The sequence below is a fragment of the Cinclus cinclus genome, chromosome 1 (assembly GCF_963662255.1).
Source record: "Cinclus cinclus chromosome 1, bCinCin1.1, whole genome shotgun sequence".
NCBI classification, from domain to species: domain Eukaryota; kingdom Metazoa; phylum Chordata; class Aves; order Passeriformes; family Cinclidae; genus Cinclus; species Cinclus cinclus.
Genome location: NC_085046.1, coordinates 56,964,076 through 56,987,558, shown reverse-complemented (window position 1 = coordinate 56,987,558; position 23,483 = coordinate 56,964,076). Strand labels below are relative to the sequence as shown.

Here is a 23,483-nt window from a genome sequence, read left to right as displayed (position 1 = left end):
CTGAAATATTGTATAAACATATTTTTCCCATGTAATGTTTGATTATATAAACAACTTTTTTTTTAAACTTCAGAAATTATACAGCTTATTTTAATTGCCTGAATTTTCAAATTTTTGAGGTCTCACGGATACTAGTGAACATAAGAAACTCTGTTCAACACCTTTGGAACTGCCATCATCTTTTTAACTAATAAATGCATATTCCAAGTACAGCAGTTATCTTGGATGGCAAGTATTTAAAAGAAAACAAAACACACATACAAAAATAAACACCAGATAATGCTACTGCTTTCTCTCAACAGAAAATGCCTTTGGACTAGAGCTCCAGGAAGGCTGAAAGTTGCAGGCCACACAATTAAACTTGCAGATGTATTGGTTCCTGAATCAAACTGCAACAGGCAATAATACGTGTCTTATGCAAAACTTCAAGTTTTTTCTCAGTTACTAAATTCTTTTGAAATAAGGCAGTCGTTTCATTTTCAGTTCAGAGCGGTATGGAAGTTAGTCAAGACAAAACAAGTAAAATACAGACTGGATTAACATGTGGTGCCCCAGTTAAGGGAAGCACTTACAGGATGGGTGGGTTCTTGATGAAGAACCTATCAGCACTTGCTTGATTTAATGCCACTATGAGGGATCGAGGATCAGTCACACTTGTTAAGGTATCATTGATGAAAGACATAAAACATGCCAGAGACTTTATACAGATGTCCCAAGCTAGAAACCTTATTTCATATGAACTCCTGTAGGAAAACTCCTTTGTCACAAGAACTGCCATTCCTTTAATGCAGTTCAACATTTGAATTCAGGACAAAATAAGTAGATGAGAAAGTAGAGGCTCTTTCTGTATTTAGGGTCTCCACCACTTGGATCCTCATTTCCCTGTGAGAAAACTTAATTCACATTTGCTGTTTTAGGCAGAAGACTCCATATAATTTTTCAGAAGTGTCTTAGTTCAAATGGATAATGCAGGCAGTGCCAAGGGACCTCTGAGAAGGCCATTTCTAGGGGAACAGTCTCAGTCCTCTGATTTACTTATCCATCAGCACTTCACCCACATGGAATAAAAAGCCATCCGTTAAAACAAACAAACAAACAAAAAAAAGAAAACCAATGTAAATACTTGGACAGAAAATTAAACACACAATATAAAACAAAGTCTTTCCAAATCAGTATCTGATTCTTTATCCAAAGCAGTTTTAACAGGGCAGGATATGGCTTAAGGCCCATTCTGATCTATGATCACAGTGTTTCTGTCCAGATGCAAATCCTGCTACAAAAGCAAGGGGGGTAAGAAGAGGAGACAGTGAATAGTTTCACATCTCTTCAATGTAATCTCTGAAGAATCTATCTTCTCCTTTTTTTTATTTTTCCTTCAAATCCTTCAGTATTATAGAGATGGAATTATATACACATGCACTACTAGACTATGCATTCTGCTAGCACAGTATTTTCCATGACATCTGTAGCACTTGAATTTTTCTCATGTTCAATGTGATGTTCAACATGTAGGTCACAGCAAGACCATGTCCCTTTGCAAAGTTTAGCTCGGGGAGCTGTAAGAACAATTCATCATGAAGTATCTTTGTCTTGACCTAAGCACCAGACTTGAAGAATTATTGAGTATGTGATCAGATACAACACTGGCTACAAAACAAAATGTATTCATGTTCCAGAATATTTTATCAAGCTAGAGTATCCAAAACCAGTGGAAGAGAGAGTATATTTTACAGAATGAGTTTTCTTATGAAATCCAGTAACAAGAGTGGCCTATTTGGTCAGCTTTAATGTATCAGCCAAAGAAAACACACACTTAAATTGTCCCACTGGTTTATCATCACATCCTATCTGCTATGGACTTGGCACACCCTAGCTTTTTATATTCAGTTATGCATAATTATATTCCTTTCTCCTCTGAATCAATGACATATTAGAATCTTTACTGAGTGGCCAAAATATGTACAGATTTTTTAGAGTTTTATGGAGAAACATGTAACATAGCTGTAAACAAATCCTGCCCATATCTAGCTAGCTAAATGAATTAAACTCTAAATCATTTCATCTCTGAAACTTCAGAAAGTTAAGTAGTGTAGACTGGGAGAGTTCCTCCCATGAAAATCTTGGCCAAACTGAGTGGAGGGGGAAAAACAGCTCAACTGGCTGATTACTAAACAGCTCAGATGTAGACACTTATACTGTAAGGATTTCGGTTAATACCACTCAGTAAAGGCAGGCATAGATGACAAGTATTTTAAATTACTTTCAGTTTCAATTTCATTCCACTGTTACATGGTATTTTCCACTATTCAGATTTATATAAACTAAATTAAATAGTTAAGCTTTTCAGCACATGAGATGGAATACTATTACTTCTGCTGTGAATTTGGACTAACAGAGTGAAATCACTGATAGTAAGTGTTGCTTATTTCTCCACAGGCCAAACAAATACAACATTTCCATGGCTATATTTGAAAGATATGTTAAGAACTGTATTATAATTAGTGGCACAAAGGGAAGGAAATCTGTGACAATGAAGACCTGAAAACATATCATCTCCAACCTTTCTGCAATAAAAACTTTTTATAAAGATTAATTTTACTGAGCTGAATGTCTCAATGAAGTAACCCAGAAATGCAAAAGTGTGGTATATCATAGTACAATATATTGCCTTCAGTGCTTACAGCAATCAAGAAGGGGTCTATGAACATTTATGATTTTGCTTTACAGCATTCCAAATGCTCTTTCTGGAAGCCATCATTAAGTTCTTGCTGGTAAAATCCCAACACAAGATCCAAGTAATTTCCTTCTTGCTCCTGAAGCCTATGGAGGCTTCTTATACACTAGTAAATGGTGCATTTTATAATAATTAAGAAACATTTGGTGTTTGATTATAAAAATATCGTGTAGATGAACACCGTATTCAGCCACGACATAAACATGTCAAGGGCAATTGTAGGACAATGGAAAACATAAGAGAAATCTGGTGTATCTACTTTGCTTTAAATCATAAATTTCCTTTCTCTACTTGTATTTTTTATTTTTCATTGATAGCCTCAATAAAAAAAAAAACAAATGAAAACCCATTAAAATAAACAAAACATCAAAAAAAAAAACTTGAAAGCAAAAACTGAAATGAAAATGCACCTGTTTCCAGGAGGACAGAGCTTCTGATAACCATCCACTTAAGCAGATGCATTGATGCACAAAGCAAATGAACCCAGATGTCTGGAAAAGCTCATAACCTTTTACTTGCTTTGGACATGTATAGCTTACAGGTAAGATATATCTAAACAGGCAAAAGGAGGAGAGAAATACAGGTATAAATGAATATTATATGAAAGCTTTCACATTGTGGAGAAAGTTTTTACCCATCATAAACAGGGAATTTTTCCCTTTTACAAAAGTTTCACTTTTATTCCCAAACTGACCCTCAGTTTAGAACCTTAACATTTTTCAAATCACAAAATTAAGCAGCATGTATCATTTCCCTAGCAACTCAGTGACTGGAAGAAATCACAATCCTGAAATAACAGTATGAAACCACAACAGTATAAAATTCTAATCAGTAATATAATTATGTAATAATGAGGCTGTCAGGTTGTGGGTTTGCCTTACAATACATTAATTAAATATTCATCACTCTGCTGGATGATGTAATAGAGTAAGTCTGTGTTAGTCAATGAGGGGAATTTAGGACTACAATGTCTCTGTAAGATAAAAACTGAGTCTATATGAGAAAAATTGTGGAAATATTCCAGTGCATGGTCTTGAAGAGTTCCACAATGGCATGAGGAGAAAAGTTGTCCTTTTTAAAATTTTTAGAATACATGCAGCTCATACACAAACTTGGAGTACAGCACATAGGCTAAGCTCCCTGGAAGAGATGAAAAGGCAAGGCTTTACACACAGTTGGAAGGCTCAGAGATTCCTTATACTGGCAGCAGTGTTTTCACTCCATCATTTGCACTGCTTGAACTGCACAAGTCTAGTTAGGGCGTTCAGAAAAATGGAAAAAGTGACATCACGTCTTCTCTTTGTCAGTACATTGATAAAGGATTATAGACAATCCTTTCTTGTTCCACAGACTCCTGCCTTCTGTTGCAAAACAGTGCCCATTTGTGAATGCAGACCTTCTGCAAAGTTTCATCTGTGCTTGGACCAGGGCTGAAGAAGGGGCAGTTCTTCTCATCTAGCCTCAGGGGTGGAGGGGCAGGGCAGCTAGCCAGCATTCAGTCCCCAGGCAAAGAGCTTGCTACACTTTTATTTGTTACTTCTATATACAAAAGGGACTTGAATTAGCAGTCTGCTGTCTGAAACAAAAGAGCCTTTGTAAGTTTTAAAATGGCCTACAAATAGTGCTTCAGTTTCTTCACTGATATGTGGGACTCTCCCTTCTATGGAATATTCATCAGCTATTGTGAAATTCCGGAGAGCTGTATCTAAATCCTATATGGAGCCGCCTGATTTTTTGAGGGGTATTTATAAAACTAGCCAATTTATAGGCCACTAGCCAATTTATAGACCACTTAGGTTTATCTCAAGAAACAAGTGTCTTTCAAAGATAATTCAGAATTAACTCTGTGGCTGCTGTATTACTTTCAAGCTATGTAAAGTGAAGAAAAGGGCCATGAAACCATGGCAGCAAGTGATCACTGGAGCAGCAATGCTGAGAAAAAATTTACTGCATGCATACAGACTGAGGGAGGTTAAATTTACACCTATTTGATTAAGAACAAGGCTCTGAAAAGAAGTCCTGCAGGCAGGACATCTCCAATTAATGTACAGGAAGAATGAAGAGTTAGGACATAACTAATGTAAAGGAGACAGACACAGAATACTACTGGACTGACTTTCCCCAGCAAAGTGGTTTTACCTGGAAAGAAAATTAAGATTTCTAGGGATAAGAGAGCTCAGTTTTATAACACTTTATTAAAGACAGTGTCCTTAGGTAAACAGGTTAAAAATTTGATGCATTCAAGATACTAGATACACCGTTTACATGAATAACTTAAAGAGAGAATTTTATAATTTTTTATACAAAAGGATTGGATGTCATTGCAATTCTTGACTATAACATACACAAAACTGTGTATTTTTTCTATTAAAATATATACTTTTGTGCTTTTCTAAAAGCATAACAGAATGCCTTGATATGGTAAGTGCTAACTACACTGAATGCTATTCTCCACAAGGAAACAGGGAGGAAATAAAACAATAATACATCTAGATGACTGGAAACCAGGTTACAGCATCCTCACTAGCAACTTAGAAAGCATATAAACAGCAAAGCTGAGATGCAGAACAAAGTCATTTTGAATTCAAGGGTGATCTGAACTGAGAAAAAAGTGGTAATACCTTAATGGCAGAAATTAAGACTCCAGAGTCCGTTGACTCAAAAGGCCTCATGCTGCTGAAAATTTCTGAAGAAGTCAGTATGTTTCCTGACTTTTACCAAAATAAGGATCATGTAAGCATTTAAAAGAAGAGCTAGGCTGCAAGATAAAGTACTAAAAATTGAGGCTGTTAAGAACTCTTGCAAAGTGCACACTCTTAAGAGTTACCTTTATAGCATGTGCGTTAAAGCAATCTCAACCACAGTAACAGCTGTGTCTGTTCCCTTCAGATTCTTGGCCTCTTCAACCCACAAAACATAACTCTTGCTCCAGGCATGAATTAGGGATTGGTAGCAGAAATAAGAACTTCTTGCCAAAGAAATCAGAAGACATGGAATTAAGTAGATACAGCAGATACTTAGTGTAGATACAGGCAATAACTATAGTAGAAGTGAAGGGAAAAGAGAAAAATTTAAGCCATTTAAAGTATGATTCTTATTTGTCTTTGGCAGTAGAAGTTTCTGTGCTCTGATGGGAAAGGCACCCAATTAACATTTCTGAGAAATGCTTGCAAACAGGTATCTTTAACTATGTTTTCTAGCTGACCCACCTCATACACTTTTAACCTTTAACAATTAACACCTTTAATGTCAAAGTACATTATGCTTACAGCCAAAACCAAAGCTGCATGGAGATGAGCGCTTAACCTGCAGATTTCAGTATGCCTTGAGCTTAATTTTGCATTTAGAATTAAGTAGGAGAATCAAAATAGAGAAATACATTGAAAGCCAAATATTTTTCCAGGGCAAGTCTTAGCTATAACAACATAAATAGAAACCATAGATCAACCTGTAATTGATCTGATGAAGTTGTCCCCAGGAGGATATCTGCCACTAATTACTTAGAAGGAGGGAGGACCATGAAGAGATGTCTTGAACTGGGTAAAAGATTTTTCTATAGCTAAAGGTAATTTTATTCTGTGTTGATGTTGTTTGCTTTTGATAGCTATTAAGTGAGGGAAATTAAACAAAGGGGTTTGTTTTTTTTAAAGTTAGAACTGAAACACTATTATTGCATCAAAACCCATTATCAAATAAATTTACTGAAAAGTCTACTATCAAGATTCTCCTGGAGAAGACAGTCATGGCCTAGGCAGTAAAACTGTATTAGTACACATGAATTTTCATTTGAACATCATATAATGCATAAAATGAATGCCTGTGATTTTTATTTAGGTTTTAAATACATTAGCTGGCTTCCTGCTATGTCTAGCACTTTCTGATGCAGTCTAGAAATACTGTTTTCTTTTAAATCCTAGTGTTTTCAAATACTTTTGCACAAAAAAGGTGACAGGTTAACAGTAGCTTAGGTGCTAAGTAAAAAGTAAAGCTGCTAAGTAAAGCTGCTTAGCTTTTAGTAGCAAAGAGTTAAGGCATTGAAAACCATCCTTTATTATAAAAAAATCATAGCTAGATCACATTAAATCTTTAAATATGTAATCATCTACTACCAACTACTTTCCCATGGTTGCACATTTACAAACTGTATCATGACCAAAAAAAACACCCCAGAACATCCATTCCTCTGGTTAAGGATCTCCTTGACTTGAACACAGCTACTGTTAAGCTCTATTGTCAGCTTGACTTGCCTGAAAAAATGCCATCACAGATATCACCTGTCTTTCCTCAGACAGAGACAAAACCAGCTTAAAAATCACAAAGAACTCAAGTCTCCTGATAGTAGTATTTTGACATCATCAAATATCAACAGAAAGACTGAAGAACGTTGAAATCATGCAAACAGATAAACAGAACAAGAGCAGGACAGCCTTAAACACTGAGCTGCATTTCCTCTTATTTCTGTGAGGTAGCTGCCTAATTGGTCCTACACTGGATGTGAACATGGGACTCCCTGTTGGCAGTTAAAACCTGGAAGGCGTTAAGTATTTCTTGGACAATTCTTCATTACTCACTTGTTTTTTGCTGTGATTAAAATAGGACTGCTAAAATCCATTTCTAACTCGTACATCTAAATTCACCATTTATATGACCTATTTATAAACCACTGTTGTGTTAGTTTCTCTCATACACAGTTCCTTTTCACAATATTTAGGAAAGAGGGGTACCTTACCAGGAGTGGTTCTGTACAACTCAGATGGGCTCCTGACCTTTTGACTGGAGGGAATCTGCTGATGGCATAGCGGAGATGTTGTCACTACGAGAGAGGGAAAAGGGCAGTTTCTCTTCAGTAACAGCTAAAAGGTCAATAGTCCTATTTAAAAAAAATAAATTATTATATACAGACAGACATTTTCTTACCGTATGTCATCTCTGGTGACAGGGGAAAAGCTGATGTGAACGTGACAGCTTCGTTTGCTTTTTTTATTGTGGAGAAGATTCCCCCATCTACTTCATCTTGGTAATGCACACCAATCATCTAAGAGAAGACACAAAAAACCAAAAGTAGTGTAATAATTCTCGCTTAATCCTATGACACATTAGAGCATTCTTCATCAGATTACAGTTTTTTTTGTAATCAGATACAATGTCATCTACTGTTCCAGCAGAGAGATCTTGGAACACTGAAAACATGCAAACACAGAATAGACAAGAGCCTCTTTAAACATGGAATTGTATTTATGAGGTACATGCAGTTATTTGTTCTTATCACCATGATGCAACCACCCAATTGCCTCACAGCAATTTTGGACACAAAACATAAGACTTCCTACTGGCCGCTTGCTTCAGTACTTAGTGAAAAATGCTTGATTGTTTACCTCCTTGGTTTTCCCTCCAGCAACTGGTGATCCTGGAATTACAGCCTGGTGACTAGCAGGAGACTTCATCCATGCACACCTGTTATATGATGGCTCTCCAGGAATATCATTGTCATACTGCCCAACACTTAACTTTCTGAGCCTTTTCCCTGCTGCATCACCATCTTGCATACCTGCTGCTGAAAACAGGAAAGCTGATCAAGAAACTGTTTTGGGTTTTTTTCAGTAAGAACTGTTTAAACAAACTTCACTATTGTGTCTGTAGTGATTATAATCAAGAGTGCTCAAACAGTTTTACAAAACCACATATGTGGGGAAAAGGTGCTAGTGCAGTCCTTTTTGTTCTAGAGGAGTAAGTTTCCCTTATGCGCTCATCCTTGACGCGATCACCCCCAGTGCAATCGAAGAGCAAGCCAGAAGGGGCCGCTACGGGCACTCCAATGAGAAGCCGCTCTTGCCATTTCTGACACACAGCGGCTCTTGGCAGAAAAACCATTGCTGCTGTCCAGGGCTGCCTTTTCCCCCCCCTTTTCCCTCCCAAAAGCATATTATTTTTAGTTAAAACAGATCCTGACCCATATAAACTCAGTTCACGGTACACCTTTTGTGACACACATAGCAATCACACTTAATCACAAAAAAACAAATATTAGCTACGCACAGAAGCTGTAATCATTCTGAGAAACAGCACAGAACAGTAAGCTAAACCAGCAGAACTATCCCGGATATTCAAGGATATAAAGCAGTATTTGTTTCCAAAGACATTAAAAGCAGGTCACTAGATGCAGAGCTGTGATTAGCAGGATTTTATACATGGTCATCAACTCCCAACAGCAGGCACTTCCAGATTACTCCTGCAACAACTGCTTTTTCTACCCTTCTTAAGTCAACAATAAAGATCAGTAGAACTTACTGAATAGCCACAGAAACAACCACATGCATAGCAACGTTTCAAATACTCCTCTGAGAGGTTCTATAGTTAATATATATGCAAAAAGATCTTTGAGAATTAGCTACTTCTCTTAAAAGAGCTGAGTATTTCCATAAGAAGTTACTTTAACTGCTTGGTGTCATTTAAACCTTTACAGTAATTTCCAGCTCTAAGTATGTGCTGTTAAAGCACATCGCCTACACACCCCGATCATGGAACTGTAACACGAGGAGTCCAGAGTGTGTCCTTCATCTGAACCAGCAGGGGGGCTGAACCAGCAGCTTGTGTAGAGAAAAATAATAGCATACACCTTACACACACACCGATTTCCTAATCCGAAGTAGCTGATAGAAGCTAAGCAGCACGCAGCATAGGTGTCTGTGTTGCAGAAATTTCACCTTGATAACACCACAAAATTATAGAGCATAAACACACAAATACATTTCTGTATAGTGGAACAGTTTTTATTCAAGCTTGAAGCAGAGACAGGGATTTCAGACTAAAATCTATGGTACTTTAGTGATTCTGCATTGACACATGTATGTATCAATCTGAGTACCTTGCAGGCAAGTAGTGGCTTATCCTAAAAAGTATTAATAATTCTCTTGTTAAACTACAGAATTAGACACTTACAAAAATCCATCTCTGCTAGCATCAAAGCCAGTGTGATAATAACTACTATTGAAGCAAATAAATAAATAAATAAATAAATAAATAAATAAAACCATGTTAATAATTTTTGAAAATTCCACCAATAGGGTTAAATTTCAGGGTCCAAATAGAGCCAGTTATTAATTTTGTCAAATATTTATAAACCTAGCACATTTTGAAAATTACTCAACTGAGATTCTGTTTTTATGGTTGCTGCAACTTTGAAAACTCAAAACCTTTTAAGCGTCCATATTTAACTCTTTTTCCTTTGACTTGAATCTTTATGTGTGGTCTCTCATTTACAGAAAGAGTATCTTCTGAAGACAATATAAGCAAACTAGATGCATCACTCAAGACTTGAAAACCAGTAAAGGACATGAAATAACAAATATCTTCAAAATCTCTTATATGATACTAAAGTCATGGTGAATACTACTGAAATTGGAGACATTTAAGAATGTAGTCTGAGTTCATACTATTCCAACATTTACCAACTTTTTGCATTGGATTTCTTTTTTTATTTGTAATTTCTGTAAAGAAAAATGAGTGGGAATCACTACAGAATCTCCCACCATCTGAAAGCAGACACTCCCAGTCCCACCACTTCTGCACAGGAGGCAGTAGGAGCCAGGAACAGCATATGAGAGTTTCACTCCATCTGTAACTAAGTTGTCCTGGTGTAGAGCAAATATGGGAGGAAATTTCCAAAGGGGTCCCTCTAGAAAATCGATTAAAGTGTCCCCTCCCCCAACTGGTTCAGGAAAAGATTTCCTTGGAGAAAAGTGGAGAAATCCTGTTTATTTAACAAGTATTCACAAGCATAAAAAATGAATAATATTGGACAATAAAACCTCTTGCTGTTCTCAGGAGATGGCAAATTCAGAAAGTCCTTGTGGGGTGCAGCTCAGCTTGTTCAGTCTCTTATCAGTCCCTCCTGTACTGGAAAATGCCATGTCCCAGGTCCTGGTGTGACACAGGCATGAGCTCCCAGTGCTTTTCTGGGTTTGCAGTCCAGAGCAGGGCTGATCAGTTCCAAGAAAAAGAAAAGCCACAGTCTGGGAACTTCTCTGCCTCAGCTAGCTAAAAGCTAACAAAAAGCAAAGGAGAGTTCTTTCCCTCTGTCTGTCCATGCTGCAGACAGCAGTCTGTGAGAAGGAAAGCTAAAACTCTTATCTTTACGTTTTGAATACAACTACCTCAGACATTCCACCACTTCTTCTCCCCCCTTCACTCTCAGATCTAGTTTTAAAGGTGCAAAACTTATTTCTGGGCAAAAAAGACAAATGTAGATACAATTCAGCATCATAAAGTCACTCCAGGACATCAGGTATAGACAATTTATTTCAGAATATCTCTCTTAGTTAACACAGCCTTGTAGACTACTTTATGAACAAGAATATCTATCTTTTGGATGGGTGAAAACAGACCTTTAAAATTTAATACAAGTTTTACTTGTCACACTGATGAGAAGATTTCATCATCAATAATGTTGATACACTTATGAAGCTTGTAACTTGCATGAAGTTAATGCAGTCCTCAGAAAGCTACAAACAGGTCTGTCTGGGGAAATGGACATTTTCCTTAAATAGACTGAATGTATTTTACATACCAAATTGTCATCAGATGCTGGCTAACAGAGGGGAGAAGCTGAGCTGATATTTTTCAGTAAAGCTTAAAGCAAATAACTCAAATCTAAGAGATTAAAATTAAGTGAGGGCATGAGCAAAAAAAAATAGTTCTTAGTTCATTAGTTTCAAAAATGTACTTCAAAGCCACCTCATTTAGTGTAAGAGATGTTTTAGACTTACTAATTTAAAAGGAACCATTTACAGTGTAATGTGTCAGTTGCCACGACTTCCTAGAAGTTACAAAATTAATTTTTGTTCTTATAATTTAGCTTTGGCAGAGCTTCATAAATATCCCAGGAGCACATATTTATTTATTTGAAAGCATTTTGTATACTCTCTCTCTTTTCCCATGTGAAAAGTAGTTTTTCCCTACAAAAGTAATTTTGTTTTCCCCGATGAACAAATAATAACACTCCAACGGACTGGCATCAGAGCAACATCAGGCATTTACCTCACCAGACGATTATCACTATGCAAAAGCTACAGCTAACAGAAACATGGCCAGTGGTTAATCATTGTTTGGTTTCTTTAACTGCTTAGCTTCCCCCAACTACTGCTGAGAGGTATTTATAATTATTGGAAAGAAAACAACACTAAGCTTAAAATCTTGTCTCCTGTGGCTTGTCAATAACAGTGCTGTATCTCATTTATCAGCAAATCATCCAACTAGTTGCAAACATGATTTCTTGTTATAGCACTGAAATACACGTCTGACCTTGTAAAGCTGATTTTAGTAATTTGAATTTCAATCATCAATACTTCAGCAACAGCTAAGATAATTTTCTCTGGATATAGTTTAAGCAGTGTTAACTGTATTATTTCACAGGCAGCTTCTTGCTTACTTAACTTCCTTTATTGCCCAGCAGGATTTTTGGAATCTGCAATTCATTTCAATTCTAGCCCTTCACAAGAGGGTTAGAATGGATAACATCTATACAGTCAAGAAAATCTGACAAACTTTTAGGTGGTTTAAGAAAATGACATATTGTTTGAGCAAACTAAAGGAAAACTTACTAGGATGTATGCTTCATCAATCAATCAAGACAATTTAAACTGTGCAGATAGGCAAGCTGGAATTCCTCACTATGTACAAGCATGTTATACACAGAGAGGAAAAGACAAAGTGCTTACACTTCAAGTGAGTTTTTTATCACAGCTCCAACTGGTGTGGAAAGCTATCATGACATAAGAAGCTCTCTACCAGTTCTACACACACAGCAATAAAATGCGGGCTCTGTTGTCAAGGGAACAGTGAAAATTTCCACTGTTTTTCCAGTGTCCCTTTCACAGACCTCAGCAGAAGTCATGAAGGCTGAAATAACACTGGGGAGAGCTGTGTTAGCACTGCAGAAATTCCAGATGTCAATGCCTATACAGCATTTTAAAAAGACCTATCAATTACTGTGAAACAAGGAGATTCAATCCAACATGAGGCTTAAGAATGCAACAAGGAAAAAGCCAAGTCCATAAGTTAACTTCTAATAGAGGAGCATTCAGGGACTATCCCACATACTAAAAATGTTACCAACAATACCATCCAAACTAAAAGCGATCTCCTTCTCTGCCACCATGTATCTTCTACAAAGTCTAAGATTTTTAAAGAAGGCTTAGGATCCGTGATCAAGCTTTCAAGACAGCTTTATGCTTAAACCATAGCAAATCTTCTTTAATAATTTAGAATCAGCTTTACAATCAGTATTACATACTGAAAGAAAAACTATGTTCAAAGACAGCAAGACAAAATTTGAGCTGTGGTGGAAAAAGGATAATCAAATATATAGCCAGTTGAAAAACAAAAACACAGAAAATTCTGAGTTGAAAGAGACCCAGCAGGATCACAGAGTCCAAATCTTAAGTGAAGTACGAGGACTGAACCAATGACCTTGGTGGATTTGTGATGCAAGTACTAAACAAGGATCCTGATATGCTCAAACTTTCAGACTCCGGGATCTACAAGAACACTCTTTCAAAGGTATCAATTAGACCAAAAGCCAACTGTGATGTGCCTGTGATACATTCAATGCCTTATCCTTTCTAAAATGCAACACATAGTGCTGCTGAAGTCAGAAAATTCCTTTATTCTTGAAAAATACCCAATAATTAGCAATGATTAACAAAAAAACTGGTTTTTATCCAAATTTTAACAGCTAGTAGACTAGGAATGTAAACTCTTTATAACCAATTAGTCTAACAAGCAAATGAAAAGGTCTAAACTCTATCCCAAATTCAAGCAGACCATCAAGCATAGGACACGGCAGCTTTGCAGGTCTGTCACTTTAGTTTCATAGCCCAATTACATTATGCTAAGAATAGGGAGCAAGCCTGGTGCAAAATCCAAACTGGTATCTCCAAACCCTTAGAGGGAGTTCATAATGATGGTATGCTCAGGCCCACATGCTGAAAATTACAAAATTGATAAAAATTTGTGGAGTAAGTACATGACATAAATTTAAAAATTTTGTGCTACTAAATGTAACTAAAATTCAATTTTCAACTGTAGCTAAAAATTTATTTAATGCAGTTTAAAAACAGACTCTAGTTCAGTAATAACTTAAAATTTCAATTTCTACCTTTAATTTACCTAGAAATTCAAATTGTAAAATTCATAATTGTAAAATTAACTCCAAAGTCAGGTACCAAAATTTTCCTGTGCAATGGAAGCTACAAGTTTTGTAGTGTATTGTACATAGAAATAAGGCAGGTACGAAGTTGGACAAGCTTTATTTCACTCTAACTTCACAACTTTTCAGAGGGACTGTGCTTACCCACAGAACAGCAGAGTAAATGGGAACATCTGTAACAGTTCAATGCTTTTCAAAGGTATGCAAAAAGGGTTTCTTCCTCTCTCCTTTGTCTGTAGAGACACTGTAATATGATTTATGATACTGTATCTTGGGCCATCTCCAAAGGTTTATTTTTGACAGAGGAAAGATCTGTGAAGGCATTCCAGACATGTAATCAGATGCTAAGCCACCTTGCTTTTATTCATTTTGCCTTCTTTTTTTTTTTTTTCTTTTGAGAGAGGTAGGCTTTGTTTAATGCTCAATTCTGTGTTGAGCTGATAAACTCCAAGCAAAATATAAAGCTGTATGAATTGTGTATCTGTGTTGTTCCTACAGTAGGCAACCTAGGGAAGTTTTGAGAGGGTAATTTCAAATACCTTAACTCATGCATGAAGAACTAGAATTACCTGAGAGCAACAATATAATTTCAACCTTATGGAAAATACAGTCCCCCTCTTCCTCATGCTGGCAAATTTAGATAGAAATGCATCTCTTGGTCACAGTAATTGAAACAGGCTGCCCTAAAGACTGAATGCTTGTGTTTTTATGTGTTCTGCCTTCTCTTGATCACATAATTCCTCACTTGCATCTAGTATTTTTCTGAAGATGCAAACTGTTACATTTTAACAATCAAAAGATGGGGTACACAGATGAGACATGGGTGACAATCATGGCAGGCTATAATGAAAATGGGTAAAAAGTTTTCAGTTTTCTACATTTATTAACAGATTATTGCTTTTACAGTTTTGTAGGTTGAAGCAAAACATTGATTTAGCTTTCTTTTTTTACTGAATAAGCATAAGCCTTGTGGCAGAAGATGTCTGATTAGAGAAAATAAGTCTTACAAATGTATTTAGCAGTAGACTGAGGTCATGTGTTATTAGGTATAAAAGAATGCACAGAGAGTGAAATAAATAGGGAACATAAGGCTGCAGAGAAAAGCTTATATACACATAAAAATTTCTTCATGCTAGAAACATCCTGTATTTTAAAATTAAGCACTACTGCAGAACTGTGTTATTAATATATGGCAGCTTCATTCACTACCAGAAACTCATCTCTGCATAACTCAGCTCAGGTAAAAAATAAAAATTTGAGAAATCTTAATAAGCAGTGCAGTGATTCACCTCTGATGACAATGAAGGAGAGAAAAGGTCATCAGCTATTGTTCTGCATGGTTCATAAAGATATTTCCTAGCAAAAAGAAATTCAGTGATCCAAAAACGCTAAGCACTTAACACAAGACAACTTCAGACAGAACCCAGAACTCTGCTGCATGGGCAGTGAGTAGTTTGTGCCAGGTTGACCTATGCTAAGGATACATATGTATAAAAACATCTAGGAAAAAGCATGAAAGGACAGGTGGTTGCCTATCTATCAGTCAGTGCAGAACCATATGAGCAAACAGAAGCAAGAATGCACCACAATGTACATCCCAGATAACACACATTTCATTCCTTTGCACATTCTTCTGGGTTTGCAGGGCACTGGATACATGCATACGCCTTTTAGGGCATATATTTTCTGCGCACTCATGCAGGATACCAGGTAATTCCACCATCTTCCCATAACACGACCCTCAAGTTAGATGCACACACACCATGCATCACACTGATCCCATTCACTTCCAGCACTGGTCACTCCTCGCAACGGAGAGATCCATGCAGAATGTCTCATTCGTCCCATCAACCTCACTCAGACCATTCAGACCTGATCTGCCAACTCCCTTTATCACAGGCTAATTCACTCTATTAATATACTTGTTAGGTCAAGGACTGTTTAAGTCACAGAGTATAGAGCTCCCTCTAAAACCTGACTTGGTAACATCAGCCATTGTGAGCAACTGTTGTTTTTTCTTACCCATTATTAATGGCTATTTCTTCATCCCCGTGGCAGCCAGCATTTCTTTGTGCTATCAGCTACAGCTCCTGTGATGCACTAGTTTCAACAGCTAATTAAGTGCCTTGGATGTTCCCCTGCTTATCCTAATTATATGAAATTCTACAAGTTTACTCCAAGGTAAGATAAACCACATTAATCACATTCTGGTGTACGGCCACTCCTCCCAGCTTTATGCATCAGCAAACTTGCTGAGGAGGCACTCTACCCCTTCATCCAAGCAACTAAAAACAAGACTGGATTCAGACTCCTGAATAACAGGCATCTGTAAACTGTGCCACTGACCACAACCCTCTGCAACCTGACATGCAGCCAGTTCTCAATCCAGTGATTCTGAACAGTGGTGTATATAGGGTCAAACATTCCAGTGCTCTTCATTCCTAACATTCATTCAGGTAAATTGCTTTTTCCCCATGCTGGTTTGTGCACACCAGGAATGAATAAATATATGATTCTGTATATTTCAGTGGGCAAGTCCAGATATGCAAATAAACAAATTCTACAGCACTTAGAAAATCTGTAAGTGCTAGTGACCTCCTAGTCTCAAGCAGGGGTGGCAGCATGCCACATATATCTGCTGTTTTACCTCTGGAACCCTGAGTAGTTTTAAAATCAAGCTCTTTCCAGTATAAACTGGATGTTACTTGCAGAAGTCGGGAATGGAACATTTTAGCACTTGACATAAACACAAACTTAAAAAATTATTATTGTTCTAAAGCTATACAAATTATTTTTAAAATTTTGTCTAATTAGGGCTATTCTTATGTTCCTGACTACTAAGGTCTTTGCTCTTCTACTGTGCCCTGATACCTCCCCTCAAATATCCAGGATTTTAAATGCTGCCTATACATTTATATTTTATTCCCTTAAATACAGAAATTCCATAATATAATTCTTTAAAATAAATCCTCTTCCAGATCATTCCCCAAGTAGAATTATTTTACTCGTCTTTATTTACCTGATGGTAAAAATGGAAGCGAAATTACAGTGACTCCTACTTCCTTTGAGATGACCAGAATCTGTGAGAAAATTTCAAGTATCTCTTTTAAGCTTCATCTATTCAAACACAGAACTGTAAAAGGTGGCTTATTCTATATTTCTTTATCCCCCTTCACTAGATTTTCTGTATATAAAGAGAAGAATTCTCTCCTGCTGGAAAAATCTCAATTTGTCCATCAGCTAATAATTTGGAAAGATTCAGGAGAATTACAAGCTAATGCCACGAAATACGTTTTGTGTACTAAAAATAAGCAGCAAGGCATCTCATATTTATTAGTCATGGATTTTTTAACTTCTTCAGTCCTCAGTTACCCTCCTAAACACAGAACTGTGATTTCACCTTCCCTGTAAGAATCACCATCCTTGATCACACAGGCCTGCCCATGAACAGACAGCACACATTAGTTAGTCATATTCATCACTGAATGGTTTAGCTGAAGCAACTCATTTGTGTCAAGTGAGGCCATGGGTTATCTTCTGTCATGTTGGCTAATACTCAGTCACATCCTGGGGACACAAGCAAGTCTTTCATTACACCATGACTGAAGACAAGAAGTAGAGGAAGAGGAAGATGGAAGGGGAGAAAAGGAGGCAAGGGCATATGTTTTGCCAGAGAAATTAGACCGCATAAAAGTTTCAAACATGACAGTAGGACAGGCGAAAGCTTATTTGTCACAAATTTTAGGTAGACCATTAATAATAGGTTTAGTGGACCTAGCCAGAGGCAGATTACTGATCCTTTTGCAAAGCTGTTAGCTCTAGTAGCATTACTTAGGCAACATAGTCAGCAAGTATTGCATATTTTATTCCACCAGCTGTAATCACTTCAGAGTCAGAGGTAACAAGCAAGCACTGTGTCTTGTACATTTTTAAACAAAAAACTTTCCAAAAAAGCATGTCTTAAAATACTTTACTGGCAAATATTACATTATTTGTGAAACCACTGCATAGAAATTTAATTCCAGCATCATTACGCTATATTTGAAGATAAAGTTGTTGGAACTTTTTCTCCTAATTTAAATGGAAATAGCAATAATGAAAAACGTACACCACCGATGTCTTCTAAAAATGCCACAATGTACAAATTCTGCTCCCTTACAGCTTAAATTCACAGCAGCAAAAAAATCCCAACAGATAATCTATAACTGGTAAGAACTTGCTGAACAGCACTTTTTTCAAGCAAAAAGGCGAGTACCTGCAAAACTCAGTTATCTTACTTCAATCTGATTCCTTATCTTGGAAGATTACATGAAAAGGGCATCAGAAAGAATCCCTCGATAATCATCGTCAAAGTTTTAAGGAATGATCTGGGGGTCTTGCTGCACCATATAATGAACACAGATGCTAGAAAGAACATTATCTTCAGAAAGTATTACAGCTTACCATGTCCGGAGGGATTCCTGTTTGTGACCTCTAATTTGTCATGGAAGCCAGAACTACTATTCATATGTACATCAAGGCTGTTGAAGCCATTTACTTGTTTTCTGTCACTGGTGAGAGTGTTAATGCGGGTTGGGATAGGTTCAAATGTAGGGTCTAACTCCAAGATCAGCCTGTTCAATTGTTCAATAGACTGATCAATATCCAAAGTTGGAGAAGCTGCTAAGTCCCCAGCATTTTGTCCTAAATCCAGGCCATTTGTGTTCCGCTGAGGCATTTGCCTTGACTTAAAACTGTCAGCACTTGCATGTTCTTCAGCTTCTGCAGCACCCTGTGTGCTTCCTAGCCCTCTCTGCACAGCATCTCTGCTGCTAGAGCCACGTGTTGGGGCATCTGGGACTTGGGACTGGCTCTGGACACTGCCCAAATTTTCCACAGTGCTATGAATACCAACTCTAATTTCATTCTCTGGGGCAAAACCATATTGGTGAGCAGTGACCATCTGCTGCTGGCGTACCCAGGTCTGAGTGGAGTAGTTACTTGGGCCATAGGCTTGTGGATGGGGTGAGACAGAAGGATTCTGTTGCAATTGTTCAGTTGACTTTGGCTCAGTGCTTCCAAATGATCTCTCATAGAAGGAATCCACACCAATTCCCAGGTCTGCAGCAAAAGCATTGTGATGCTCTTCCCCAGCATTACTTCCAAAGCCATCTGAAAGAAGTGAGTTCTGACTGCTTTTGTGGCAACTGAAGTTCCCTAGGTGGGTGGAGTGCTGCCCTTCTGAGGAAGACAAAGTCCCAATGCTGTCCACACTGTGAAGGTCATGATTAGGCATTTCGTCATCCAGAATATCAGTCTCCCTGTCCTTTATTTTGGTGACTTCATTCATGCTGACTTGACCTGGTACTATGTGGTGAGTAGCACTGTATTTGCTTTGAGCATCAGTCATATTCTTGGTGGTGCTGACAGAATCCTCTAGACCAAAGCCACTAAGTAGTTGGTCCAGTTCTGCCTTTTCTTGTGGGCTCAAACCCCGTTTACCTCCTGGGACAAGGCGTTCCTCAGTCTTGTCTGTTCTGACGGAAGCTGTGGAGTGTCCTGAATCACTACTGACAGACAGGGTATGATCACTGTGATCAGGACTGCCTGTAACATGAACACCCTGAGCAACACCAGGGATGTTGCTATCTGAAGAGCTCTTCTTTCTCACTTTTGCATACAGACTGCCATCAATGGGACCTTGGGTATGCAGCACTGTGGAGATATAAGCAAAAATGAAAGGGAGAGATAAGGATGAAGCATCATATAAGGGCTTTGACTAGTGTCATGCCACCAATATTATTAACACTAAAGGTATTATTCTGCAAAACCAAATTGACTCTTTAACCACAGCAAATACCAATGACACTATCTTCTTTAATTTTACAACGCTTTTCTTGATGGAAATACAATATGCCTTTTTTAGCTCAAGATCAAATAAAATCCTCTCCTTTTATGCTGTTTTGAATGCATATTTACAGCTCCACAAACTCTTCATACTAATCCCACTATTGCAGTACTAGAAATTTGAGAGGTAGCTACTATGTGTTCCATTCAGAGCAAGAATGGTAGAAACCTACCAGCAATACTTGCCTTTAAAATCTGTATTTTGTAACTATTATACTTTAACAATACAATGATTTAATATATAAATATTACAGACAATTTTTACTTGATGGTATGACTATACTACAAAGAATAATTTTCTCCTTTTTTTTGGTGGTGCAAGGAAACAAGCTTTTAATCACAGCTACAGTCCTTGGGAATGTACATAAAGCCTCTTCATAAAGGAAGGCGCAAGTAAATGTTAAGAGTATGACATTTCTACATATATGGAGGATCTGGTATGCATGTCATGTTTTTGTTTCAAAAAAGGACTAATGAACTTAAGTGCAAGTCTCCATGGAAGTAACTGTATTTGTCTTGCTCCCATCTAACACATCACACCTAACACATCACACAGGTTAGACCAACATGAGGTCAAAGTACAGCTACTGAATTTTTATCAAGTGCTGAAAATGTGCACAATTCTATTTCTCAAGAAAAGTTTTAAGAATAAATATGTCTCGTGTCTGTAAAGCCAAGAATGTAAAGTAGTACCACTTTCAAAGGACGTAAAATGCTCATTTACCAGAGTATTTATTTTAAGCAGATAATTCTGAAAAACTTTTTCCTACCCATAGTCTGAGAATGGTTTGAGATTAAGAAAATTAAACCATTGTAATTTAGGAACGGGCAGACTTTTCTCAAAGGTAACCATCAGCTTCATCTGCTTTAGTTCCAGAATCAACTAGACAATTTGCTCTAATAGACAGCTGCCTTTCCAGGAACCAAAAAATACCATTCTACAACATAAACAGGTAAGAAAGAATGAAACTCAGAACTCAACAAAAATCCAGCTGCTCTGGAGGAGCCTGGATATTCAAACGTGCAGCTTCTAATTGTGAAAATAAGATGCCTATTGCACATAACAAAACTAATTTCTAATTTGCTTAGTTTCAGAAAGCATTCTTAGATTAATTTAGAGTTTTTTATATTAACTATCATCATAAAATATATCATGGAATGATTTGTGCTGCAAAGGAACCTTAAACATCGACTAGTACCAACCCCCTGCCATGGGCAGGGACACCTTTCACTAGACCACGTTGCTCAAAGCTCCATCCAACCTGTCCTTGAGCACTCCCAGGGATGAGGCATCCACAACTTTTCTGTGCTGCCTGTTCCAGTGTTTCTCCACCATCTACTCTTTATATCTTATCTAAATCTCTCCTCTTTCAATTTAAAGCCTGTCCTGTCACTACATACTCTTGTAAATAATCTCTCCATCTTTTCTGTGGGCTCCCTTCAGGTACTAGAAGGCTGTAGTCAGGTTACCCCTTTTTTCCTTTCTAATTTCCAGACTAAACAAACCCAATTTTTTCAGCCTTTCCTCACAGAAGATAAGGAAAACCATCCATCCTTCCAAACAACTAGGAGGCCTCCTCTGAGTCTTGCTTCCTTTGCTGGGGACCCCATAGCTGTATGCAGTAGTGCAGGCAGGATCTTGCTATAGTGGAGGGAGAGAATCACCTCCCTCATGCTGCTGCCCACACTACTTTTGATACAGGCCAGGTCATATCTGGCTTTCTGGGCTGCAAGACCGTGTTGCTGTGTCATGTCCAGCCTCTCAACCACCAGCACCCCCAAGTCCTTCTCAGTAGGGCTGTTCTTGGTCTGTTCATCACAGATACTGGGGGATCCCTCAACCCAAGTGCAGCACTTTGCACTTGGTCTTATTCAGCTATATAAACTATAAATATATTCAACCACAAATATATTAAAGCTTTATACATATATGGTTTGTTTGTTCATAAAAGTAGGACAAATTAACTATATAAATAGTACAAGTCTACAAAATACAAGGGTTTTCAGTTGTTCTATTATATAACATCTTTATTTCATATTCTACTTTTGTCTTAAACATATTTTCTGAAACAATTTTAGAACACCTCTGCACTAAGACTTTTGGATTTCACTTTACCCTAATCATCATCCATGTGTTTCCCAAAAAAGGTGATAACCAACTTAATCGTAAAAGCAAAGCTATGGATATAGGCAGGGAACAGTTTTGACAAAAGAAGATGAGAAAAATATAACAGCAGCGAAAAATTTCATCCTTTACACCTTGCTAAACAGTGGTATCGCAGAGACCTTATAAATTCAATACCTCATCTTCATGCACAACTCAATCCCTGCTACCATTTTTTCCAAACAACACACTTTAAAATGCAGGAGTAACACAGCTGTGAAAAAACAAGATCACAACAGAGGTGACCTAAGAAATGCTGGAATTCAATTAACTAAACCAAAGAACCACTATCTTTCAACCTGACCACTCTTCCCAGGGGCTGTTCCAACTCTCTGAACTGCCCAGGCTGAAGCCCAATAACATTCCCATGCTGAATCTGAATTATACACACACACACACACACAGAGCCCCCAGTATCAGGGACTCTCTTGCAACTGAAAATCTCAGAGCAAAGGTTACATGTATATTTTCACTCCCCTACCGGACACACAAAGAGCAACTTATTTAAAAATTAGGACCTGCAATACTAACACATACCAAATTTAGTGAAATCCTCCAAAAGCCTGTGTTTTCCTGGAACTTCCCTCCTTGAAATCCAAATACCCAAAGGCAGGCTTGTGAGTTAAAAATATTTCAGTCTCTAAGCCTTTTGACTTGTCCCAACAGCTACCTGCTGTCCATTCATCACTTGGGAAAACATACACAAATGAAACTGAGCTAGGGAAACTCATACAACACAAATTCAGCAAGAGTTGTTCTGATCCAGTATGCCTGAACAGAAAGATGATTGCAAATACACAAACTTTTCCAAATTGTACCCTTCTTCATGTTGCAGCAGGAAACATAACAGAAGATCTGGATTATCTTTTATCAACCTCATAAATAAATATTTTTGCCTTTAGGCAAACCTGGACAAGTCCTGAGCTGCATTCTTTTAAAGTTAAATCTTTTTTATGTGTGCTTGTCTTTTCCCTTCTCCCTCTCTAACAAAGACAGGCCTTGATTCCTTACAAACTCTTCCTGTGTAACTCCTACAAAATCCATAGAAAAACACATGCGGTTTTTATTTCCAGCTCTTGAACCACAACAAAGCTACTTACCTCTTTACTAGGCATGACCAGGAATTTTCTGCAATAGTCAATCACTGGCTTTATATCAACTAACATTCTCCAAGCAAAACTCTGCACATAGGAAAACCCAAGTTAGGCCAAATCCCCGAGCTTAAAAAGGCCAGAAATGTCTCTATTCCTGCTGCTTGAGCTGCAGTGACTGTTTCTGCTCCTGGAGGTAAGTAGTCTTGTTAAAGAATCATGAGACTTGTATCAGCCAGAAAAAGCAAATGAAAATGTAAACACAAGGGAGGAGCCGGAGGAGGCAATCAAGTTCAATGAAATCAGAACTACTGCAGCTAAGGGGGAGTGGAAACATGTTGGCTGAAAAGGTAATTCAGTATAAAAGCTGTTCCCTTACAGTGGTTCTTTTCACAGTCTATT

At 37.6% G+C, this 23,483-nt stretch overlaps 1 protein-coding gene across 1 annotated transcript in view; it reads right to left on the bottom strand.

Annotated features, from left to right (window-relative positions):
• TNS3 (tensin 3) overlaps positions 1 to 23,483 on the bottom strand; it is a 104,121-nt gene that overhangs the window by 35,512 nt on the left and 45,126 nt on the right. Inside the window, exons 12-15 of the mRNA XM_062498303.1 lie at positions 18,384 to 19,634; positions 8,110 to 8,282; positions 7,652 to 7,769; positions 7,464 to 7,547 (exon numbers count right to left, since the gene is read on the bottom strand). Of these exons, the coding sequence (XP_062354287.1) occupies positions 7,464 to 7,547; positions 7,652 to 7,769; positions 8,110 to 8,282; positions 18,384 to 19,634 (1,626 nt within the window). The remainder of the gene's footprint in view (positions 1 to 7,463; positions 7,548 to 7,651; positions 7,770 to 8,109; positions 8,283 to 18,383; positions 19,635 to 23,483) is intronic.